The 23,230-nt window shown below is 56.2% G+C and overlaps 5 protein-coding genes across 9 annotated transcripts in view; 3 read left to right on the forward strand and 2 right to left on the reverse strand.

Annotated features, from left to right (window-relative positions):
* The window catches only part of FUNDC2 (FUN14 domain containing 2), a 162,210-nt gene that overhangs the window by 3,278 nt on the left and 135,702 nt on the right, over positions 1-23,230 (forward strand). The gene's annotated exons all lie outside the window — the stretch shown is intronic.
* LOC130610075 (magnesium transporter NIPA2-like) lies at positions 636-4,534 on the reverse strand. Its single transcript, XM_057429657.1, has 5 exons — positions 4,334-4,534; positions 3,487-3,543; positions 2,714-2,804; positions 2,413-2,573; positions 636-1,917 (listed from the first exon to the last, which is right to left on the reverse strand). The coding sequence occupies exons 1-5, from the start codon at positions 4,470-4,472 to the stop codon at positions 1,289-1,291; spliced, it is 1,077 nt and encodes a 358-aa protein (XP_057285640.1). The 5' UTR covers positions 4,473-4,534; the 3' UTR covers positions 636-1,288.
* Positions 4,625-10,566, forward strand: TAF7L (TATA-box binding protein associated factor 7 like). 2 transcript variants are annotated; one of them, XM_057429655.1, is made up of 11 exons: positions 4,625-4,765; positions 5,423-5,501; positions 5,664-5,797; positions 6,177-6,303; positions 6,514-6,572; positions 7,559-7,631; positions 8,055-8,165; positions 8,360-8,548; positions 8,648-8,760; positions 9,545-9,604; positions 10,169-10,566. In XM_057429655.1, the coding sequence occupies exons 1-11, from the start codon at positions 4,700-4,702 to the stop codon at positions 10,211-10,213; spliced, it is 1,056 nt and encodes a 351-aa protein (XP_057285638.1). In that variant the 5' UTR covers positions 4,625-4,699; the 3' UTR covers positions 10,214-10,566. The 2 variants fall into 2 exon arrangements, with proteins under 2 accessions (XP_057285638.1, XP_057285637.1); XM_057429654.1 differs by having other exon boundaries at positions 8,360-8,760.
* Positions 10,756-16,773, forward strand: LOC130610091 (aryl-hydrocarbon-interacting protein-like 1). The gene is made up of 7 exons (XM_057429675.1): positions 10,756-11,177; positions 11,723-11,902; positions 12,104-12,292; positions 12,359-12,535; positions 12,622-12,763; positions 13,196-13,726; positions 16,193-16,773. Exons 1-7 carry the CDS (start codon positions 11,082-11,084, stop codon positions 16,771-16,773), a joined length of 1,896 nt encoding a protein of 631 aa, XP_057285658.1. The 5' UTR covers positions 10,756-11,081.
* Positions 16,833-23,230, reverse strand: part of DRP2 (dystrophin related protein 2) — a 35,036-nt gene continuing 28,638 nt past the window's right edge. For 3 of the 4 annotated variants that reach the window (XM_057429629.1, XM_057429628.1, XM_057429632.1), the window contains 11 exons: positions 23,019-23,104; positions 22,175-22,332; positions 21,891-22,057; positions 21,499-21,610; positions 20,987-21,123; positions 20,662-20,727; positions 19,991-20,056; positions 19,590-19,733; positions 18,787-19,024; positions 18,533-18,653; positions 16,833-18,391 (listed from right to left, as the gene is read on the reverse strand). In XM_057429629.1, the coding sequence (XP_057285612.1) occupies positions 18,255-18,391; positions 18,533-18,653; positions 18,787-19,024; positions 19,590-19,733; positions 19,991-20,056; positions 20,662-20,727; positions 20,987-21,123; positions 21,499-21,610; positions 21,891-22,057; positions 22,175-22,332; positions 23,019-23,104 (1,432 nt within the window). In that variant the 3' untranslated portion in view covers positions 16,833-18,254. The remainder of the gene's footprint in view (positions 18,392-18,532; positions 18,654-18,786; positions 19,025-19,589; positions 19,734-19,990; positions 20,057-20,661; positions 20,728-20,986; positions 21,124-21,498; positions 21,611-21,890; positions 22,058-22,174; positions 22,333-23,018; positions 23,105-23,230) is intronic. The other variant, XM_057429631.1, reaches the window with a different exon arrangement.

Genomic DNA, 23,230 nt, shown 5'->3' on the forward strand with positions numbered 1-23,230 from the left:
CTCTTCTGCTGCCCTGTAAAGAAGTAGTTTGTTTAGACTAAATGCAGGAAATAAGTAACCACGTACTTTATAACCTCATGCAGCTTTACCTGTGGAGGTGACTGGAGGGAAGCCTGTGGCTGTGTCTTCTTGACCTCTGTCCCCAGGGCACAGAGTAGCTTCTAACTGGAAAAACAGCAAACTCCTCACCTGAGGTCTGGAAAGGCAGCATGGCATTTCAGCAGTGTTTCCATACTGCATGGCTCTGGGAAGCCTGGAATGACCACTGGCAGTGGCTTGGGGCTCTATACAGGAACCTGATAAAGCAGTTCTGCAAGTGTCCATCTGCCATGGGTGGCTGGACATGGTGTGTGAGTTCCTAACACGGGTGGCTTGGGAACAAATTCAAGATGTGTTCAGCAGAGCTATGCAAATAGAAACCCACGTAAGTGAGGACATGGCTGTCTAGTTATCTTTAAGAAACTTACCTCAATAGCTAAGGACTCTTAGATTGCTCCTGTTCCCAAAGTTGATTCCCTCTCCTGTCCCTATCTTGAGTTTCTCTGGAGCATCGGCATGCTTCTTCCTACCCTGTAACCCCTCAGGCCTTTCAGCATGGCCCAGCTCTCGGTACAAATGGAACATGAGCCACTTGGTAACCGAACAGAACGGTTTTTAATAGAATACAGTCAGCAGGCACTGCATCACCTGCACAGCAGATACTGTATGAAGAGGTTGGTCCCTCTGTAAGAGCCACAGCAGTGGCAGCACCACGGAAGTTTTCCCGTTTTGGCTGTACTCTGTTCTTGGATGTGAATCTGTAAATAAATTCTAGCAGAGTGAGCAAAACAAGTCCTTGAATGAATGCTCTGGGTATGTCATCTTTTCAGGCCAGACACCCATCCTCCCTGCCATCTCGGCACCGGGTTAGATTAGTTTGTAACTGTTAATCGTCTATTCTTTAAAAAGGGCTGTGAGGCCTCCCCACAAGTGTGGTCTCCACACTCAGTAAGGGTTAGCACTGTGTTAGTGCTGCGGGCCTCTGGGCAGCTGAAGCCTCTGTCCTGATGAGGGCAGATGGATTCTTCACGTGCAAGAACAGTGAAGAGGCACCAGATCCCAGGAGCCGGGCAGTTCCCAAGGCTCCTGTCTGTAGCCACAGGAAGCTGCTGTCCCTGTCAGCCTCCTAGCAGTGGCAGCTCCCCCATCTCACACCTGAGGCTGGTGTAGCAGCAGGTGAGGCAGCAGGTTCAACCTTGCACCAGAGCTGCTCAGTGGTGGGAGCAGAGCTAGCAGTTCAGAGGCTTCCTCACATGCCCTCACCTTCCTCCTCCTCTTCTGTGCTCTGAGAGCCTTTGTCCTCTGAGGGCAGAAGAGGCTGGTGCGGACATGACTGATGTCTGTCTGCACTCCTCCACGAGGCATGTGGGTCTGTCCTGCCCTGCTGGAGGAAGAGGGGCAGGAGGCTGGGGGTGAAGGGCATGTCCCTGAAGGCATGCAGGAGGAAGATGCCAGACACGATGGTGAGAAAGCCACTGATGGTGCCGATGATGTTGTCCAGCACCATGTGTTGCCACTCCTTGAAGAGGATGGCAGAGCACGTCATGACTGCTGTGGTGAACAGCACGTAGTAAATGGGTGTAACCACAGATGTGTTGAAGATGTCCAAGGCTTTGTTCAGGTAGTTGATCTGGATGCTGATGCAGATCACCAGGCACACAAGGAGCACCCAGCCCAGTGGTTCTTTCAGCACTGGCTTCCCAGAAAACAGCTCTTTCAGGGCAATTCCCAAGCCTTTAACGCAGGACACAGAAAGCGAGCCGATGGCGGAGCACACCAAAACATAAACCAGGACGTTGCTCTGTCCGTAACGGGGGCCGGCCACAAAGATAAGCAGAAGGGTGCTCACCACAACACAGACAGCAAAGACAATGAACCCTTGGGGAGAGAAGAATTAAAAATCTCAGAGAACAGCAGCACCTGTCACAGCAGTGACAGATGTAACTGAACAGCAAGTAGAGATGGAGGTCTAGGAAGGTGGCAGAAGGCTTGGGAAAGCCCCACCTGAATTCTGTGGGCTGTGGGGGGATAAAGAGGAAAGCACCACATCACAGGAGTACACGGCCCTGCCAGAGCACTTCCTCTAATGAACAGCAGCATCTACCTGTTCCTCTGCTTTGCTCCTCTCCTGTGCTTTCTTCCTCCATTCCCTGTGCTGTTTCTTTCACATTTAAAGTGTGGAGACCCCAATTCTTTCCTACCACAGAAGGCAACCCACAAGCTACCCGAGACACAGGGGAATGTTTCCTCCACTGATGTACAGAATAAGAAACTTACTCTTTAGTTCAGTCCTTCCCAATCTATCCAAGTTGTATCCTACCTTCTACTGTCATTTCAAAGCCTGAATTGATAGGACCCTTTATATGTAAGTACCTGGATCTTTCAGCTTCTCTGCCATTGACTCCAGGCTGGAAACCTCTTCTTCCTGCGGAGCATGGATCACCATCACTGTGGAGCCCAGGATACTCAGGATGCAGCCGATCTTCCCATGAACATTCAGCTGCTCATTCAGGAAGGTGGAAGACAAAACTGCACTGAAAGATAGTAAAACAAACCCTAAATCAATGAGGCCAAGAGATGGGGTACCTGAGGGAAGAGAGGGAGGAAAGCAGAGCAACTGCTCTCACCACTACGGGGTGGTAGGTGAGGTAAGGGTGTTTCTGAGGCTGCTTACCTAACCAGGACACTCAGAGCACCCAGTGGAGTTACCAGAGTTGCAGGGGCAAAGGCGTAGGCAGCAAAATTTGCTGCTTCTCCAACTCCCACTGCAAGAGAAACGCTGTCAGGTGAGCATCAGAGGAGCAATTCGGCACAGTACAGTTTGAGAGCAGTCAGAAGAGAGCCTCTGTTTCCACCTGAGCAGCCCATGTTTCTCTGAGGTTACACTGTGCAACCAGGAAAGCACAGCACCAGCAGGAACAAGCAGAAGCCTGACGCAGGTTCTTCTGCAAAGGCTGTGTGGTTTTGCGTGGTGATCTTTGCTCACATTAGCAGGAGCCACAGGAAAATAGGTCCATAATGTTCTCAAAGCTAACAGGGGTTTTGACCCATGTTTCTAAGTCATGTTCTTGTCCTTCCAGGACAAGTTTTTACAGCTTTGTAAAGAGTAACTCGAGTAAAATTGATTAATAACGTTGAAAAGTGTAAACCAGAGCTGCTGAAACTGCTGTAGCACTAAACCCACAGTGCTGGATGTGCAGTTGTAACTACACTGTCTGGGCAGGCCATGTCAGAAGCACTTAACTCAGACCAGCTCCTCGACTCCTGTTTAAGCAAAGAAACCTGGTAATGCATGAGAATTTAGAATATACAGAGTTATGATTAGATCAGCAGCATCCTCAGATAAAACTCAAGCAATGTTCATAATAGATAAAACACGAAAGCAACTGGAAACCATGATCAATGCACTCGTAAGTGCCCTTGCACAACTTTAGAGCAGGTACTTACTGCAGAGCAGTCCTGCCCACCAAAGCCATTCCTGCAGGTACGCGTGACCTCCTTGTCCTAAGTAAGAAAGAGCAATGAGAAACCTCAGATCATTGCTCTCCACAAGTACCTGAAAGGAGGTTGTAGGGAGGTGCGGGTTTGGTCTCTTCTCCCATGTAACAAGCGACAGGACAAGAGGAAACAGCCTCAAGCTGTGCCAGGGGAGGTTTAGGCTGGACATTAGGAACAATTCCTCCACCGAGAGGGTGATCAGGTATGGAACAGGCTGCCCAGGGCAGTGCTGGGGTCTCCGTCCCTGCAAGTGTTCACACACTGTGTAGATGAGGCCCTCAGTGCCATGGGTCAGTGGTGGCCTCGGCAGTGCTGGGGTAAAGGTTGGACCTGACGAGCTCAAATGCGTTTTCCAACCTGGCTGGTTCTGTGATTCTATAAGCTACCCAACAGGCTTATCGTGCCAGAACAGCCACAGGGAAGCGAGCAAGTGGGATCAACCTGATCCCCAAGCACAAGGCTGCCTTGTCACACGCTGGCCATGGGCAAGCACCTAAAAGCAAAGATTTTTACCCCGGTTTTGCTTTTGAAAGAGCAGTTCCACGGTCCAGCTCTATGAACGTGCCCGTGTGGCTACGGGCGCTGCCCTGCGGAAGAAGCCTCCCTTTGGAGCAAGCAGCCCCACAGGCAACGAGGAGGCAGCCGAGGCCCAGCGCTGTCCCGGCGGAGGCGCCGCGGCAGTGACAGCGCCGAGGCCGTGAGCCGAAGCCCGGCTCCGCTGCCGGCTCAAGTCCCGGTGCGTTCTGCGCTCCCCGTTGGCCCGCACCCGCCCCTCTCCGCCCGCCGGCCGCGGTACCTGCCCTGGTGCGGCCTTGGCGGCACAGCCGGAGCAGCCCCTTCTTCTTGAGGATGAAGCTGCCGCCGATGAAGGCGCTGGAGGCCAGCGCCAGGCCCAGCCCCACGTAGAACGGGGTCCGCCCGCCCTCGGGGCCCATGGCAGAGCCGCCGCTCGCCCCTTCCGGTGCTCCGGCACAGGCTCCGTTCCGGGGGAGGGCTGTTGCCGGCGCACCGAGCCTGGCTTCCGCCCGGCTGAGCAGGGCCGGGCCGGGCTCCGGGAGCGGGCCCGCGTAGCGGCGGTAGGGGACAGGCCGCAGGGTCCCCCCGCCGCGGGGCTGCCGTCACCCTGGGTTTCAGGCTTGGTGTTCCTGGCGAAGAAGGGGAGATGAGTAAGGGCAAGGACGATGCTCCGCATGAGCTGGAGAGCCAGTTCGTGCTGCGGCTGCCGCCGGTAAGAGCCGTTCGGTCTGGGGCAGGCATCGCGGTTACGTGCGGCTCATGCCCGTTTACTGGGTGAGCAGCGGGCTGGCGACACGGGTTCGCCAGGCAGGTGGGGCCGGTTGTGAGCCTGCGGACCCGGCAAGGGACGTGGGCACAGGATGGGTGCTTTGGGTACCCGTTCCCGCTGCTTTGGGCTGATCTTCCACGGCCTCCTCTTAGGGGGAGGTGACACGGAGCTGGAGGCTGGGGAGACAACGCAGAGGCTCAGGGGGGGAGCCTGAGGCACCGCGGGTGCTGGCTCTGCAGGGCTGTGGCTGTCAGCGCGCTCGATGCTGTGGGTTGGATGCTTGAAGCCAAGGCTGTGTCATGCTGAGACCACAAGAGCTCGGTGATGGGAGCTGTAACCGCCCGCAGAGCTGTGTCCCCGGCAGGAATCACGCTGAAGTCGGGGGCTCCACCCTGCTGTCAGAGCTGCATCATGTCCTGGGGTGTGAAGGGCACTGGGAATAGCAGAGCCACAGGGATAATGCATTGGGAGGAGGGTGCCGTTTTCATTGCAGCACAGCTGTCTGTGTTGGCATGGAGGGGTGCTTGAAGCTGGGCAGAAACCTTTGGTGATTCTCGGAAGCCCATCCAATCCTGACATAAGGCTTTCCAACCTTCCCAGGAATATGCCTCCACTGTGCGGCGAGCGGTACAGTCTGGGAATGTCAACTTGAAGGACAGGCTCACCATTGAGCTACACGGTGAGTGAGCAGGATCGGGGCGTCTTATAACTCCTCTGACAGTCCACAAGTGAAGCTGTGTGACTTGCGTGTGTCTTCCCTTGATGTCTTTGCTGCCCAGGAATGCGTTGCTCAGTTTAACTGTTCAGTGACAGTGGTAACCTGTCCCATGGCTTTCCACAGCGGATGGGCGCCATGGGATTGTCCGTGTGGACCGGGTGCCACTGGCAGCCAAGCTGGTGGATCTGCCCTGCATCATTGAGAGCTTAAAAACCATTGACAAGAAAACCTTCTATAAGACAGCAGATATATGCCAGGTATGGTTTGTCCTCATCTGTCCCAGCAGCTTAATTCCTTGCTCCCGGCTCCAGGAAAACCCCTGTACACTTTGGCAGTTGGACACCCAGTATAACATGGCCAATTTCGGTACTCTCACAATAGTAGCAGTTTAAAATTCATTTAGAAATCCCATTTGTAAAGCATGAAACATGATTGTCCTTGTAACAGCTTCACTGCTGCTGTGCTTGGGTATGAAGTGAGTTGCGTGTGGAATACTGTGTTTCTCGTACCCCATGCCTGGAAATCCCTTTGGCTCACCCATGCAGTGGGCAGTCACTTCGTTTTCCACAGAAGCTTTCACATCCTTTTGTCCTTGTATAACAATAAGCACCCTTTGTGTTTATGTGGGGATTCCAGATGCTTGTTTGCACCGTGGATGGTGATCTGTACCCCCCTTTGGAAGAGCAAACTGTGAGCACTGACCCTAAGGCAAACAAGAAGAAGGACAAGGACAGAGAGAAGAAATTCATCTGGAACCATGGCAGTGAGTAGAGACTGTGCCAAACACACAGCTCCATCCCACCACCCCAGTGTCCCAACAGCTATTGAGGGCACTCACCACTGCCACGTCTCGCCTGTGGTGCTGCTCTTTTCGGTGCTGTCTCTGTTCCCAAAGGGATCTTCTCCCTGTTGGCGCACAGCTCTCCCATTAGGCCATCTGCCTGACACATGCAATCTGTTTCCTCTGTCACAGTCACTCTTCCCCTGAAAAATGTACGGAAGAGACGATTCCGGAAGACAGCTAAGAAGAAGGTGAGCTGCTTCTCACACAGATACAGAAACCAAAGCAGAGGCATTAGGGCTGTGTCTTTCTATGAGCCCAGAAAACATTGCTTCATGTATTTCCTTGCCCGAGATGAGGGTGAAGGATTGGTAGTAGATTTAAACACTTCTTTGGGTGCTTCTTCCATGTTTCCCAAGATGCTCCTAAGGGGAAAATCCTCTGTGCAGAGAACTGCTGGACCCCATTCCTGTGTCTGCCTTGCCACAGTGCATCTCTTCCTGCTCATAGAGAAGGAAGGAAGACTTGCATGGAAATGAAGCCCCGCTCATTCCTGCTTTCCCAGCTGAAATATTCTCTCTATGCATAAGCTGTTCCCTTCCCCAACAAGCAATGCTACAAATAGAATAACTGTCATTTCAGCTGGGGGAGTGACAACAGATGGAGCTCAGAGACTGTCTCTGTGCATATGCACAAACCAGGCAAGGTGCTGGGGAGAGGCAGTGCTGTGAGGTTGAGAAGGCTTGTTCTTCTCTGCTTTGCAGTTCCTGAGAACTATTTCATGCTATTTTGCATGACATTTGGGAAACAAATTACTCAAGACATTCTTACAGCACACAGGAGAGATTTGATGTCACTGCATTAAGATTCCTGGCTGATTTAAATGTGAAAAATTAAACCTGCTTTTGACTGAGGTGGGAAGGAGCTGAGCTGACCATCCGTCAAGATACAGCACCTCAAAGACTTTCTGCATACACACCTAAAGTCTTATTTCATAGCCAAGTACAAAAGTGAGAGCAGACAGCCCACCAAGGAGCTCTGTGCAAAAAAGATGGGCTGCCTTCAGGAGGTGCATAAATTACTTCTGGGGTGAGGATGAGCAAAGGCTGAGCAGAAAGCAGAAGAGAAGAGAGGCTTGAGATGTCTCTGTCCAGAGGTGGAGGGTTGGAGTTGGCCAACAGCAGCGTGCACGAAGCATTTAACAATTTCTCTGTTCTCTTTCCCCTCTCTGGCCTAGTATATAGAGTCTCCTGATGTGGAGAAAGAGGTGAAGCGTCTCCTGAGCACAGATGCTGAAGCTGTCAGTGTCCGTATCCTTTTAGGAGAGAAAAGCCCAAGCCGGGGATGGGGCACTATGTGTGACCTGGGGGTTCTGGCAAGGAGATAAGTTCAGCTTAATATGGGTGTGAGAGGCTACGAGATGGGTGTGAGGGGCTGCAAGACAGAGGTACAAGAGGCACTGAAGTTTTGGAGCTTCATCTTTGCCTTGTTCAGAGCTCATTGTTTCTTCACGGTGACCTTCCTTGGACTGTAGTATTGTACTGAGCAGGAATGTAACGGCAGAGGAGAAGTCATCAAGCAAAGGGGCTGGGGTGGTTTGTCCTGGATGGCCATAGCTCTAAGGCCAGACTTGCTGGAGGAGCAATGATCCGCTGCAGTTTTTAGCATTCTTCCATCACACTGCATCTTTCATGTTCCTCTTTTTCCCTTGACTCATCTGTTCCTGCTCTCAGGCTGGGAAGTCATTGCTGAAGACGAAACAAAAGAAGTAGACAACCATGGTTCGCTCACCAGCCTGGACATCTCCTCCCCAGGGATGTCAGGACATAAGCAAGGCTCCTCAGGTGCAGTGGGCAAGGCTGTTCTTTTCTTTCTAGACACTAAGTAAATCGGTTGGCCCCATTCTCTCTGGGGTAAGCCCTAACCAGAGCAAAGGAGAGAGGGCGTAGAGAGAGACACCCAGTACTGACATGGTCCCTGGCAGGCAGAGGGTGTGAGGAGGTCATCAGCTGTGCTTTTTCTCTTCTCTTCCCCTTAGAACATGATGAACTACGGGAGATATTTAATGACATCAGCAGCAGCAGTGAAGATGAAGATGAGAGGGATCATCATGACGATGAAGACCTGAACATCATGGACACTGAGGATGACTTGGAGAGGCAGCTGCAGGACAAGCTGAATGAGTCTGATGGGCAGCAACAGGAGAATGAGGGCTCCAACCAGATAGGTGAGTGGATAGCAGAGCACAGTAGGGTCACCAGGGTGCCAGGCAGCCTGCACTGGCCCAGCTCTGCTGCTGTGGGTCTGAGCTCACTCTCTCTTCCAGTCATGGGGATCCAGAAGCAGATTGACAACCTGAAAAGTAAACTCCAGGAGACCCAGGACAGGAGGAAGCGCCAGGAAGATCTCATCATGAAAGTGGAGAACTTGGCCCTCAAGGTGAGAGCTCTCCTGGGGGCTCTTCAAGTCTTCTGCTTAGCACTGGATTGCCATTAGATCCAGCAGACTGATTCTGCTGCTGGCCTGGAAAAGGCATGGGTCTGGGCTTGCTGGGTTAAAAATCATGGAATCCCAGGTTGGAAGGGATCTCAAGGATCATCTGATCCAATCTTTCTTGGCAAAAGCAGTCTATGCAGGATGCCCAGCACCCTGTCCAGCTGACTCTTAAAGGTATCTGATTTTGGGGAATCTACCACTTCCCTGGGGACATTGTTCCAATGGCTGATTGTTCTCATTGGGAAAAATTTTCCCCTTGTGCCCAACTGGAATGTCCCTGGGAGTAACTTGTACCCATTAACCCTTGTCTTTTCCATGTGACTCCTTGTAAAAAGGAAGTTTCCATCTTCCTTGTAGCCACCTTTTAAATTTAAACATGGTGATAAGGTCTCCCCTGAGCCATCTTTTCTCTAGGCTGAAAAAACCTTTAAGCCCTTCTTGAAGGTAGAGGTGACATTTGCCTTCTTCCAGTCTCCTGGCATGTCCTCTGATCTCCACGACTTCTCAAAGACTATGGAGAGCGGCCTTGCAATGTCAGCCAGCTCTCTTAACACCTTTGGAAGATGTCATCAAGGCCCATCGATTTTTAGGGGTCGGGACTGCACACAACTGCAGGGCTGGCTGTCGGTGCAGCCTGGGGCTTGCTGCACTGTTTGACATGTTGTACTGGCACCCATTCAGTTGAGAGCACACCGGTGACTGTGATGTCTCATGTTTGTCTCTGCAGACGCGTCTCCAGGCCGTGCTGGATGAGTTCAAGCAGCAGGAGGAGCGAGAGAAGCAGCAGGTGAGGAAACTCCCACAGCGGAGGGGGAAGAACTGGGACATGATGTGGTTCTAGGCTTGACCTATGACGAAGTTTCCTTAATCTTGTACCACACCAGGTCAGCTGTGCCTGTACCTTATCTGTGGTTGCAAGGGTTTCCTAAGGCACAGGGAAGTGTAGGAGATGGGGTTGATTACAGCCTTCCTTCTGGAGGAGCAGGGACCCAAAACTGTGGATTGCTACCTGGGGTAAAACCTGACATAATAGCTGCCAGGATTGCTACCTGGAGTAAAACCTGACACAGAAACCCACTAGCACCTATGTACAAGAAGGGCAGTGGCTGTAGGGTCTGGGCACATTTCCTGCCTGAGCAGCTCTGCTGAGTTTCAACCAGGTACCAAGGCAGGAGGTTCCCACTCCCACGTTCCTGTTCTGCCCCAGAGGTGCCCAGGGATGGCTCCCTGCAACGTACAGGCACAGCAGCACCAGTGTAGGTGGAAGATCCACAGAAACAGAAGTGCTTGGGCTGGAGCTGCCAGGAGTCCCTGCTATGCCATATTGCAATGCCTCACTCTCTCTTCCCAGATGACATCCCTGCAGGAGCAGCTGGAGTCCCTCATGGAGAAGTGAGGAGCAGGCCGGGGTCTTTATACCTGCGAGCAGAGCTGGAAGTGGTGTTATCTGCCACGCTGAAGTCTATGCTCTAGTCACACACCTCTGCTGCTGGGCATGTCCAGTGCTGGTCTCACATGTATTTTTCTGGGCTGGGTTTGCGGAGCTAAGGAATTAAACTATGCCTGTGAGAGCAGCCAGAATACGGGATTTACTGTAAATACTCAGCACCATTCTCCCAGAGGGGTTTAGTTCCCCCTGGGGCAACTTTCTGCATCTTGATGGGCTGTGGCCAGATAGGAACTTGTTCTTGTGTGTGAGGAATACTCGTGTCTGCAAATCAGACTCAATAAAGGACTGTTTCCAACCCTTGTCTGCTCTTCTGTGGTCTCCAGGGCACAGACTGCAGAGCACAGAGCCTGTGACTGCCTCTGACCACGCACAACAGTTCTGGGCTCCTTCGCTGAAGTGCTCCTTCTGTGGCTGGGTAAAGGAAGCGTGGGGAAGGGAGCCCTGTGAGCTGTCAGGCTAAAGAAGGACCGAAGCCCTCCTGATAATTCCTCACAGACTGGGCAGGCAAATCCCAGATTAACCTGGCAGGGTGGGAAGAGGATTAGAAGGGCAGTTCCAGAATGCAACAGAGGGCACCAAGGGTGTGCCACGGTAGGACACCCCTCTGTCAACCCAAAGCACAAGGGAAGGGGAGAAGGGCTTCCAAGCTCTGCCCCAGCACAGAGCTGGGAAGGCCAGCAGCAGCCCTGGGAGATGACATGTGTGTGCAGATAGTCAGGAAAGGGAGAGACCCTGAAGCAGACGTGGAGCTCAGGAAGGGCCTGAGCGTGGCTCTGTGCCTGTGACCTGCTCGTGAGGGCCAGCAGGAGCAGCTATGGAGGAAACCTACCTGCTGAATGTGGAAGGGGTCAGGAAGAAGATTCTGCATGGAGGCCAAGGGGAGCTGCCCAAGCTGCAGGATGGGAGCAAGGTAAGTTGCCTTGGTTGTTACACCAAAGCCCTAGGAGAGGGGAGTGGGCCCAACGCCACCATCCCTGCCCATTACAGTTAGCTGTAAAAGCCATATTTGGGTCTGTGGTATGGGGAGATCCCATCTTCAGGACATCTCTCTCAAGGGGGAGGTGCAGGAAGGGCTGGTTTGGGCACAAGCAGCTACAGGGGTGCCAGTGGGGAGCTGATATTCCCCAGCCCATGGGCATGGGCAGAGTAGTGTGGGTTCTGCCATCTCCTGGTGTATCCTATGGGCACATTCTGGATTATAAAGTGGGATCCAAAGAGAACAGCAAGATACATCAGTGATGGGTGTTTAGACACTCCACCATCTGCTTGCTGTCGTAAGAGGCATGAGAGAGAAGGAGGCACAATCTCCTGCTGTGAATGGAGAGCTGCCAGTCAACCCAGCACGCTGCTGGGAGCAGGCTTGGGCCTGGATCTTGGCCCCATGGCAGAGGGATTTGGGGCTGGTGAGGGGCCGGAGGTCTCTCACTGCTCAACACTGAGCTTTTTCTGGGGCAGATCACCTTCCACTTCCAGACACTGAAGGATGACTTTGAGCGGACGGTCATCGATGACAGCCGGGAAGCTGGCATCCCCATGGAGATCATCGTGGGCAAGATGTTCAAGCTGGAGATCTGGGAGACGCTGCTCAGCTCCATGAGAACTGGGGAAGTGGCTGAGTTCTGGTGCGATGCCATTGTGAGTGAGGGGCCCATAGGCATCTACCCACCTCCTTTCTGCAGGGTCAGGGCACAAGACCACGTACCCAGAGATACCCCAGCCTTGCCTGGTGCAAGCACAGGGCACTCAGGTGTCACCATTGCACCACTGGGCTACCCCCAGTGGAAGGGGTGCAGACAAGACCCATGCAGCTGAGCAGGGTGCTCCCCCTCCTTGCAGCACACAGGCATGTATGCCCTGGTCTCCAGGGGCATGCGGAGGATCGCAGAGGGCCGGGACCCCCTGGAAGGGCAGAAGCACCGCTGTGGCATGGGCAACATGTTTGACTACCATAGCACGGGCTACGATGACCTGGATGAGCTGCAGCGGACGCCGCAGCCCCTCATCTTCATCATGGAGCTGTTCCGGGTAAGGGGGATGTGGGGATGGGGAGGGATTGCCAGGGCAGCAGCTCAGCTCCCGCTGCCCGTGCAGGTAGAGGAGCCCTCAGCCTACAAACGTGACACGTGGGCCATGAGCAAGGAGGAGAAGCTGGCGGCAGTGCCCGTGCTGCACAGCGAGGGCAACCGCCTTGTGCTCCGCAAGGAGTTCGCGCAGGCAGCAGCCAAGTACCAGGAGGCTGTCATCTGCCTGAGGAACCTGCAGGCCAAGGTGAGCAGGACCCAGGCACCTCCTGTCCTCCCTGAGGGAGGGGATGGCCACAGCCACGAAACACCGACTGTGGCTCCCCGGGGCAGGAGAAACCATGGGAGGAAGGCTGGCTGAAGCTGGAGAGGTTGGTCACACCGCTGGTGCTCAACTACTGCCAGTGTCAGCTGGAGCTGGGAGAGTACTACGAGGTGCTGGAGCACACAACAGAGCTCCTCCAGAAACACAAAGGTACCTGTGGCCTGCATCCCACCCTGCTGTGCACACAGCCCCAGGGACTCTGGCCTCTGGATTTCCCAATCGTGACAACGCTCATCCCGTATCCCTCTGCCTGTGATGGTTGCCTGGATCCCCATGGCCACTGCAGAACCCACGTCCCAGGTCTCCCTGCCCATGATGGCACCTGCACCCTGTATCCTCCACCTCTACCCCATGATATCCCACATCATCCACAACCCCCCCCACCCACCATGATTCCCCTTTCCCATGATGATCCCTGCACCCTCTACCCCCTGGTGCCCGCAGTGGCACAAGTAACCCTGCCCCTACCTCCAATAGCACCCAGCGCTGCTCCGCACGCGTTCCCATGGTCTCCAGCTCCTGTGGCTGGTGGCCCTGAGCTGCAGGACCCCCCCCTCCCCGGGGGCTCTCCTCTCCTGGCAGACAACGCCAAGGCCTATTTCAAGCGGGCGAAGGCTCACGCTGCTGTGTGGAACGAGCGGGAGGCGCGGGAGGACTTCCTGCGGGTGGCTCACCTCGACCCCTCCATGGCCGCCGCAGTGAAGAAGGAGCTGAAGCAGCTCGGGGAGAGGATGAGGAAGAAGCACGTGGAGGATCGGAAGCGCTACCAAGGGCTCTTCCAGCCACCCCGGGGGCCGCAGGCCAGCAAGGGGCAGGAGAGCAGGGAGGTGCTGCAGGAAGGGGCACCCCAGGGTGAGGCTGGGGTCCCAGAGACCCCTGGGCAGGGGGAGTGGGGCGCAGGGATGGGAGAAGCAGAACAACCAGGGGCTGACCAAGCGGAACAAGGGACCCACAGGGCTGGGGGTGAAGGGGCAGCACCAGGAGTCCTGACCCAGGGGCAAGCTGCAGAGGTGGAGGGGAGGGGTGGGACAGGAGTGGGGGAAGAAGAAAACATGGGCACCTCTAGGGCAGAGTCAGGAAGCTGGGGAGCAGAGAGGGGAGCAGAAGAGGGAGGTGAGGAAGAAGAGGAGGGGGAAGAGGAAGAAGAGGAGGGAGAGAAGATGGAGAAAAAAGAAAAGGAGGACAGAGGGGAAGAGAAGGAAAAGAAGACAGAGGAGAACAAAGAGGAAGAGAGCCCACAAGCAGAGAAAGAGGAGGAGAGGAAAGAGGAAGGGAAGAAGATGGAGGAGGAAGAAAAAGAGGACAGAGAGGAAGAGGAGGCCAGTAAGGAAGAGACTCCACAAGCAGAGAAAAAGGAGGAGGGGAAAGAGGAAGAGGAGGGGGAAAAAGGGGAGAAGATGGAGGAGGAAGTAAAAGAGGACAGAGAGGAAGAAAACGAGAAGGTAGAGGAGGACACAGAGGAAGAGAGCCCGCAAGCAGAGCTGCACACGCTGTCTGCAGGGCACTGTGGGGCAGCGCGAGGGACAGAGGCATCAGGGTTCGGGCAGGGGCTGGAGCAGGGAGCCGGTGGAGCACGGGATGCTGGCACAGGGACCACGGCCAGGGCTGAGCCAGGCAGAGCCCCAGAGCTGGATGAAGCACCCGGCGAGGTGCTGGCAGAGGGGAGCAGCGGGGAGCAGCCAGCAGGCACTGCCAAGGGGGAAGGTGGCGTCCCCCTAGACAGCTTCCCCCCGGGGGCAGAGCTCCAGGCTCGGCACGCAGGGACAGGGGATGGGCTGGATGGAGGCTCAGGGGTACCCCCCTGCCCCACAGCAGCCAGGGAAGGGGGTGGTGCACCCCCAGAGCCCTGCAGCGAGAGCAGAGAGCTCGGGGCCAGCCCTGGGCAGGGGCACAGCACAGGCGGTGGGGCTGCTGTGCACTGAGAGGGAAGCCCCAGGGCAGTGACACGGGAACAAAGCTGTCCTCCACCGGCCACTGCTGCAGCGCCCGCCTGCTGCCGCCCTGCCCCGACTCGCCGGCTCCAGCCCCGCGCAGCCGGCACCGCTGAGCTCTGCTGGCGCCGAAATAAAAGCTCTTCCCTGGCACCACGGGCTGGATCTGTTCCTGGATGGGACCCGCTTCCCTGATCACCTCCTGCCTTGCCCTGGAGCCTGCAGCACACGGATGGGGCACTTTGTGCCACCCTTCACAGAGGCTGCGGTTCACCCCCGTTTACGCTCCAGAAAGTCTCCTTGGTGAGAGCGGTCCCCATGCAGTAGCGTCGGGTCGGGCCTTGGCACAGCACCACCAGCCCTTCCAGGTGGGGGTGAGAGCAGGTCTGGCCCTACAAGGGTCAGTCCTGGCCAGGCTCTGCATGGCATCTCAGGCTGGGCTGCACCCTGTGGGGCAGGGAGCCCCAAGTCGTGCCCTGGGCTATGAACCAGCTGAGCCCTCACTGTGCCATGGAGACACAGGGAGCATGGGGCAAAAGCACCCTGACACCTCTGTGCCCTGGAGACCTAATGGGGCTCCAAGGAGAAAACATGGAGGGAGAGGACTGCCCATCCAGCATCCCTCTGCTGCCTACATCCTTCCTGGGGCTGAAGGGTTTCCCACAGGACATATTCCCAGATGAGGAAGAACTATCCCCGCACAGCCCCTGTCCCAGGCTGCCACATGGCCCTGAGCAGATCTTGCTGGCAGTGGATGAAGGAAGATGGTGGCTGGGGGACACATCTGTGTCCGGGGAGCCCAAGGCTCCTGCTCTGCTTCAGATGGTGTGGACACAGGGACATCTGTGTCCCAGCAGCCCTGCAGGACCAGTGCCAGGGTGGCACGGTGGTGGCAGCTGCCCTGACTCAGCCAAGGTGCATGGACAGAAGAGGCCAGAGCACTGATCCGGGTCTCAGTATGAGTACAAATTTATTCTCCTTCCAGAGCAGAGAATCACAAAGCAGAGAGGACAGCAGCACCACGGTTACCAGAGCATTAGCCAACCTGCTCCCCTCCCTGCCATATCCTAGCTCCCAAACACAGCCCTGTGGTACCCAGTACCTGGCACCAGGGCCAGCTGCTCTGCCCTCATCCTGCCTTTTCCTTCCTTCAGCTCCCCTCTAGCTGCATACTCCCGACCTCACACTCAGGCCAAAACCTCGCTCCTCCCCATATCCCCTAGTCCTGCACTGGGATAACAGGAGACCCAGCCAGGTCTTGCAGGCTGGAATATGGTCCCTTCACTGCAGCCAAACACACAGCATGCTTACAGCCAGCCTACCATCAATGCCACCGGTAATGCACGGCTGCTGCCAGCCTGGGTGTGATAGGGGACAGCAAGGACAGCAACTCGCACTGCTGTCAGTGGACACTGCAGCGCAACACCCCAAAAACCAGGCCATAGGATTCCCAATGCCCAATCCCCACTGTGGGCACTGCTTCACACCTCTGCCAGCACTGTCTTGGTCCAAACCTCCCAGACAGCTCACACCACATCCCACCCCAGTCTGGTACAACAGCCCCGTCCCTGTCCTCGAAGCAAGCCCTGCTTTGGGCAGGATGCTTCACACCTGCATGAGTCCCTGCCTTGCCCTGCCCTATCCCAAGGGCTCAGGCATCTCATCATTGTGTCCCCAGAGCATCAGGACCACCTCAGCCCCACTCTGGGCACCCCTCAGCACCTGACTCTACCTCTTCCTCGACATAACACAGCAAGAGACAGCCAGCCTGAGGGAGCCTTTGGGACCAGCAGCACCATCGTGCTGCCGCCCATTGCAGAGGAGCCTCCTCCCTGCTGCCTGATTCTGAGTGACTCCAGCCCCTCGGCCCAGCTCAAACTGAAGGACAGCAGCAGGGCAGCTGCTTTGGGGTGGCAAGGAAGTGCCCTGCCTGTCCTGCTGCCTGCCTGCGCTGCTCCTGCAGCACAGCTCAATGTCCTGGAGAAGCCCCTTCCCGAAGCACTGTTGGCTGCAGGAGCCAAGGCTTCCCAGGGATGGAGCCAGGTCCGGGCAGGACACGCTCTCTGTGCCACAGCAAAGGCACAGCTCCCCAGCAAACCAGGCAGGACAGGGTACCTGCTGCTGGTCCAGCCTTCCACTGAGCTCCCCTCGCAGCAACCCTGCTCCAAGGCAGCATCAGCAACAGGGGAAGTGCTGGTCCCTGCAGGAGCAGAGGCTGGGCTGGACTGAAAGTGAAGGGCAGCTGCACTTACAGTATTAGAATTTAATGGAGTGAGTCCATGAGAGTATTTAAGTACAGAATATATATATATAACATACAGAAATATATGCAAATTAGATGATAAGGCTCTGTTATAAAGACCATCTCAAGGTAAGGCTACTAGCTGGGCTGAAGCTCTGGCATGGACTCATCCCTACTCCATAAACCTCCCAGCCTCTCCCCACCAGGCAGCACATGCCTGGCTGGCTGCAGAGCCCTGGCTGGCAGAGAGAGTTCAATCCATAAGGCTGGCAGCTGGATGCTGTTAGAGAGAGCTCTTGTAAAACCTGGGTGCCTCCAGGAGTGTTTTGGTGCCCATAAACCTGGATCAGAGATGGAGAGCAGTGGGGTGCTGAGCTCTGCATCCCCCGAGGGCTGCGGGGAAAGGCAGCAGCCTGCAAGTGCCAGGGGAGACAAGCAGCTTCTGCTGCTTCAGTTCTTCCTTCTGACCCTTTCCATCCAGGCCTGGGCACTGTGGCTGTGACCAAGCCAGCCTCCTGGGAGCCCACAGTCCTGCTCCTGCCTGGCCCGTGCTCCCCTGAGGTCTCCTGGGACTGGCAAGTATCCTGCACAACTGCCTCACAGGGAGTCTGTGCGAGGTCTGCTGCAGCACAAGGAGTGTAGCAGGGAGGGGAAGGGGAGGAAGGTAGCCAGGTAGCTGGTTAGGAAAAGCCTCTGGCTCACAGGAGGTGTTAGATAAGGGAGGTCATACCTGGAAGAGAAACACAGAGGTCAGGACAACAAGACCTGGAGCCACACGGTTAGAACTGGGCTGCTGCAGAGCCAAGGAGGATCGGGTTCAGGGATGGCAGAAAGCAGGCCAGGGGCTGGGCAGAGAGGGAAGCTCCCTGCTGTGTTAGTGCTGGCACCAAGCAATGCCTCCCTCAGCACACGCATGGGCAGCTTGGGCGCAGGACCAAGTGCTGCTCTTGGGATGGAGCACAGAGGAACAGCAGTAAAACCAACATCAAAACCCACTGGGCAGGTTAAGTGCCATCCGCGTGTATCCCCCAGTCCCCATCCCTGCTGTGCAGAGATGTCCATGAGCAGCGAGGAGAGCTCGCACCATTGCTTCCATCTCATCCAGTAACTACGGCCTCGACGTGTCCCGGAGAGGGGTCTAGACAGGGATGGAGCAAAGAGGTGGCTCAAGGTGGTCACTGCAGACTCGATGCTGGCAGGTCTGTCCATCTCTGCCATGGGGAGCCCTGCAGGGTGCAGGGTCCCGAGCAGGGCAGAGGCTGCCTTGTGGCTTATTGAGGGGGTCTATTTGGTCCATACTCTTGGCAGCATTTCCTTACGGGTATAAAAACTCCTCCTCATCCTCTCTGTGCCCAGGCCAGCACCAGTCCCAGCAGCACTGTGGCAGCAGAGCTCTTGGCTTTAGGCGCTGCAGGGGACCGGCCATCACAGAGAAGCTGGGATCGGGACAGGGCTCCGTGGGAAAACCTCATCTGAGGGAGCAGTAAGAGGCCAGAGAGGGGGATTTCACTCGGGTACCTCGAGAGTTGGGGAAGGCGCTGCGCAGCTTCTCCATGATGTCTTCCAGGCACACGCTGACCTCCTGGGTTTTGGCTTCCACCTCATCTGCAGCAGGAAAGAGGGCAGGGGGTGAGCAGCTCCATGGGCATCCACCTCTCTGGCCAGCATTCCTGCAGGATGGCAGGGCCCAGGCAGCTTCCTGCAGCGCTGAACTCAGGGGGAGCTCAGTCCAGCCTCAACCCTCACCTGCAGTTTCCGTGTCAGGGGTGTTGTGCTCTCTCTCCTTTGCCTGGCTACCTTCAGACTGATGTGGAGATGAAGCCAAGGAAGAGGCTGCTGAACCGTTGCCCTCTGACTCTGCTGGAGGCTTGAGAGAAGGGGAATTGTCACAATTCTGTGTCCTTGTCCTCCCCCAGTTCCAACCGTCCCTTTCTGCCAGCTCCGTTATGGCAAAGCCGGCCCCAAGGATGGGCTTCTCTGCATCCTTGCTCCGACAGTACCTGCAGCAGCAGCTCCCTCAGCCGGTGCAGTTGGGACTCCAGCTGCTTGTTGTGGTCCTCCAGGATCTGCATGCGGGTCTCCAGGCGGCTCTTGTGCTGCCGGAGGATCCGTGCTTCCGCCAGGAGCTCATCATTACATGGGTCTTGCATGGATTCAGGGGAGCTTGTAGCCAAGGTCGGAGACTCCACCGCCTCATCGTGCTGCCACTTCAAACGTCTCAGCTCTCCCTGGAGGATCCTGCGGGATAGCCTGCATCAGCATCACCGCTCTCCTCAGAGACAAGGCACCCCTGGAGCCTTTGCTGTGATGCTTGAGGACCAGCACGCTCCCGAACCCTGTCCCTGCACCACAGAGTAGCCTTCCTGCAGCTCTGCCCCGCTTACAAAGAGCCATGCAACTGCTTCCTAAGAGGCTGAGAGCAAGGGAAAGCATCACCTCCTCCTGAGCCGATCTGCCCTGCCTAGAGCCTCACTGCAAGTGATCCAGAGCAGCCCCACCACTGCTTGCGAGGGGCTCAGGGGAAGACGGCAGTGCCCTGTGCTCACATCAGCCACTTTGGGGTTCAGGAGGGGAACAGGTTCTGGGCATGGGGCAGGAACATTTTGGCTCTTCTGCCTCCTCAGAGAGCACACCCTGAGTGCTCCAGGGAAGGTTTCAGAGCTCCAAACCAGCCTACCCAGCTCCTCCAATCCCTGCTCCAGCCCCAGCAGCTATCCCCAGCTCCACTCTGAGCTCGGCCAGGCTCCTCCAGCCCCTTTCCCTTAGGCTGTAACCCCCCTTTCAGAGTTGCCTATGCCCCTACCTGTTCTCATCCTCCAAGTGGGCCAGGATTCGCTCCAGCTCTCCCTTGTCATCCATGTTGAGGCTTCCTGGCATGGGCTGGCTGCCCCCGGGCTCTCTGTCAGTGATGGGGCTGGAATGGCGCAGCAGGTACTGGTCCTCATCCCTGTTGCAGCAGGGGGAGAAACCCCTTAGTGAGAAACATCAGTCCCATAGGATTTGTGTGCTCATGGGGAAGGACAGCCTGGAGGGAGGTGGGTTCATATGGGAGCTTGTTGTGGCTGCCACCACAAGTGGCCCTTTGGTAGCCAAGGACCTCAGGCTCAAAGGAGCTGGGAAGGAAAGCATCTCTGTGCCCTGGCTGGGCAGGGATGGAGCCACAGGAGCCCTGATTCCGCAGGAGGGAAAGGAGGCAGAACTCACAGGCTATCATCAGGGGACAGGCTGTCACTGAAGAAGGAACAGTTCTGGCTTTCCATCTCTGCAAGCCTGAAGGAAAGAGAAACAGGCTCAGATGTGGTGACAGACACCCTGAATGTCTGCTTAATGCACCCTTCTTACAGCAGCCCCTGCCAGACCCCTCTCTGCCATGCAGCCAGCTCAGCATCCTCTCGCATAACCGGAGGGGTGGAAGTGTGCCCTGAGCTACATGAGCTGCAGGCTCCCTGTGCTCCTCAGCTCCCCACACTCTGCCTGGACCCATGCTGAGGGCAGAGGCGTTACAGACCACAAGGCAGCAGCACTGGGCAGCACATGGGCAGAGCAAGGTGCTGAGGAACCCATCCAGCAGCTCATACAGGGAAAAGAGCAGGAGGGTGCATGGAGGCTGCTTCACCACTAAGATATCTGCTGTCAAATGCATGGTGTTCGCTGGCAATTTGCGTGGCATCACCTGCATCCCAGGCAGGAGCAAAGTGGTGCGGGCAGGTCTGCCTGGCCCTGGAGCTGCCTCTTCCCATCACACTGCAGCCAACCCCATGTGCTGGCAAGCACGGAGGGGGCTGCAGGCAGCAGGAGCTCACTGTACATGTGCCCTGGAACCCCTCCGCACCCATCAGGACCACAGTCCATGGCAGCAGTGCCCATGGTGATACCTGCTGGCAAAGTGCTCGATCCGGGAATGGGTATCGGCGTGAGGCAGCATCGGGGAGGAGGCTGGTCTGGAAGAGATGCACACTGCTCAGCAAGGCTTGGCAGCCTTCCCTCAGAGCTCAGCCTTGGAGGAGCTGCCCTGGACTCCAGGGACAACCTGGAGAGGGAGACTGATATCTCTGCTCCAGCAACAACTAGGAGCTGTATCACCCCCAGAGCAAGTGCCTGCTCCAACCCTCCCATGGGAGCCCTGTCTTGCAGCTGAGATGCTGCTTCCATCTCTAGAGCTCACATATCAGATAGGATCAAGAGACGCAGCCAACTCACGTCTCAGAGAAGTCAGCCTCAAGGACGGACTGGACGGGCAGGTAACCTCTCTGCGGGTGCTTGCTGAAGTACTGCTTGGACCGGAACTTGTTCTTCAGCGTTGTGGCAAAGTCCCTCATGTTCTCACTGGATGTGGTCTGCAGAGACACAGACATTGCCAAAGCGCTGCTTAACAAAAAGTGGGGACCACAGCAGGGGAGAAGTCCCTTCAGGCTGCACCCGAGCTCCATGGAGGGAGAGGCAGACACAACCGAGGAAGCAAGCAGGGCCATGGCAGTTCTCTCAGCCTGTCATTGGGCCTGGCACAAGCCAAGCTGGACATAGCTGGGTGCCCATCGTGCTCACCAGGAGCCCCGGAGCAGCAGGGACACAGACAGCCTTCAACATGCAGAGGGGAGCAGAAACACACAAAGGGATCCACTTTTGGGGCTGCACCAGCCTCAACATCACGAGGCTCCTGCTGTCAATGGGGACCTGCTCTGAGCCAAGACCAGCCCAGCCCAGCTCCATACCGGGGTGTAGTACTCCATGATGGGGTAGTGCAGCTTGTTGCCCTTGCTGGCCCGTCCGGTGAGGAAGCAAGTCTGGCAGATATCCACATTGAACTGCTTCAGGCTCCGATACCTGGGGAGATCAAGAGGCCTTAGGGAGACAGCAAACCCACCTCATTTTGGATCAGCAGGGGACAGAGATGGTTTGTTTTGCTCTTGCACCCCACTAAACCCACAGTACTGATGGCTGAAGCACCCAGAAAAGCATCCTGCTCCCTCCTCTCTGCTGGCACCCTGCCTGAAACACTGCTGCTGCAGAGCAATAGGTCCCCCCAACAGCACAGAACTAATTGAGCTCCATCCTGCAGGACACCACGCACTTCCCTTGGGGGCCGAGGTATCACAACCCCTACCTGAAGCCTTTGATGGGGCACTGCCGGCAGACTGAGCACTTGGTCTGGTGCTTCACCTGCTCAGCCATGGTGACCCGATGCAGCACCGCCAGCCACACCATGGACTGCGGCTCCAGGTTGGCCCACTCCAGGAACTGGGACACCTCGATGGCGGGCTTCCCGTTGCTCTGGGAGGGGAGAGGAAGGAGCTGCCGTGATGGGGCATGAGCTCCTCACCACCCCTGGAGCCTGTCCCCAGCACAGCAGCTGCAGAGGGGACATCCCAGCCACATCACCCTACTCACAAAGCGGAAGCAGCTGCGGATGCTGGGCTCCACGTTGCTGCCTCCGAATGCCGCCACTTCCCCCAGCTGGCGCGGGACCTGGATGGCCTCGTGGAGCAGGACACCGAGGTGCCGCTGGTCACACAGCCCCCCGGCGTTGGCCACTTGGCTGAAGAGATCTGCCGCAGGACACGGACACACAGAGCCCAGTCAGACACATGGGTGATGCTCGACACAATGGGCAGGATGCAGGCACAGGGGGCGGATGCGTGGATTAGACCAGGGAGCTCACATAAGAGACAGAAACTGGTCTATGGTTAAATAACCTTAATATCCTTCCAGCTCCCAATAACCAGGAGCCTAGAGTCTTCTTGAGATTACATGCATCACTTCTTTAAGAGCCACAGCTGGCCCGTCCTCTGTGAAGCTGCCCAATCCCTTTATTTAACCCCTTGATGCTTCCTGTGCTAACCCCTCTGTAGTATCCCACGGCAGAAAGTACCATGATCAAAATGCAGTGAGCAAAGGGGCTTCCTTGGTTGAAACCCCAACTGCGCATCCCCGGGTGTATTCCTTCTGGGAAGCACTAGATAAGTGTTGCCTGTTTGCTTTCTCTGCACTGTTCCTTATAGTGCTGTGCAAGCAAGATCACCATAGCACCAGTTAGTCTGCAAAAATGCCTTCTGATTTAGGTGGCATAGGAGGAAGGGAGACAAAGGTGGTGATGCAAGCATATTAGTCACTGCAGGATAGCTGTTCCTCTGTGCTTTCTGGGTAAAGAAGGGCGAAGCCAGGAAACAAAAGCACTCCTGCTTTCCCCAGGTTACTGCACATCGGACCCTGGGGGAGGCAGGCAGGGACTCACACTGGAACTTCTCCTTGACCTCTGTCCCACACAGACACGCAATGCCCGTCTTGAAGGAGAGAGCCCTCATCTTCCCGCTGCGGCCACTGCAAGGCGAGACATGGCACAGGTTTGCTGCTGTTCTGGAGGGGTTTGGATGCAGGGGGTCAGCAAGGCAAGCATGCACCTCAGCGGTGGCCAGGGCCATCCGGCTGCACTGCCAGCTGCAAGAA

The sequence above is a fragment of the Pezoporus wallicus genome, unplaced genomic scaffold (genome assembly GCF_028554395.1).
Source record: "Pezoporus wallicus isolate ANWC-B61680 ecotype Strahan unplaced genomic scaffold, APGP_CSIRO_Pwel_v1 contig_14159, whole genome shotgun sequence".
Taxonomy (NCBI): domain Eukaryota; kingdom Metazoa; phylum Chordata; class Aves; order Psittaciformes; family Psittacidae; genus Pezoporus; species Pezoporus wallicus.

Coding starts and splice junctions, on each gene's coding strand:
- LOC130610075 (XM_057429657.1), bottom strand. CDS start 4,472: ATGGGCCCCGAGGGCGGGCGGACCCCGTTCTACGTGGGGCTGGGCCTG. Junction 3,544..4,333: donor CCAAGGCCGCACCAGGGCAG/GTACCGCGGCCG, acceptor TTTCTTACTTAG/GACAAGGAGGTCACGCGTAC. Junction 2,805..3,486: donor GTGGGCAGGACTGCTCTGCA/GTAAGTACCTGC, acceptor TTTCTCTTGCAG/TGGGAGTTGGAGAAGCAGCA.
- TAF7L (XM_057429654.1), top strand. CDS start 4,700: ATGAGTAAGGGCAAGGACGATGCTCCGCATGAGCTGGAGAGCCAGTTC. Junction 7,632..8,054: donor TGCTGAAGCTGTCAGTGTCC/GTATCCTTTTAG, acceptor TCCTGCTCTCAG/GCTGGGAAGTCATTGCTGAA. Junction 9,605..10,168: donor AGGAGCGAGAGAAGCAGCAG/GTGAGGAAACTC, acceptor CTCTCTTCCCAG/ATGACATCCCTGCAGGAGCA.
- LOC130610091 (XM_057429675.1), top strand. CDS start 11,082: ATGGAGGAAACCTACCTGCTGAATGTGGAAGGGGTCAGGAAGAAGATT. Junction 12,293..12,358: donor TCATCATGGAGCTGTTCCGG/GTAAGGGGGATG, acceptor CTGCCCGTGCAG/GTAGAGGAGCCCTCAGCCTA. Junction 13,727..16,192: donor GAGGGGAGCAGAAGAGGGAG/GTGAGGAAGAAG, acceptor CCCTATCCCAAG/GGCTCAGGCATCTCATCATT.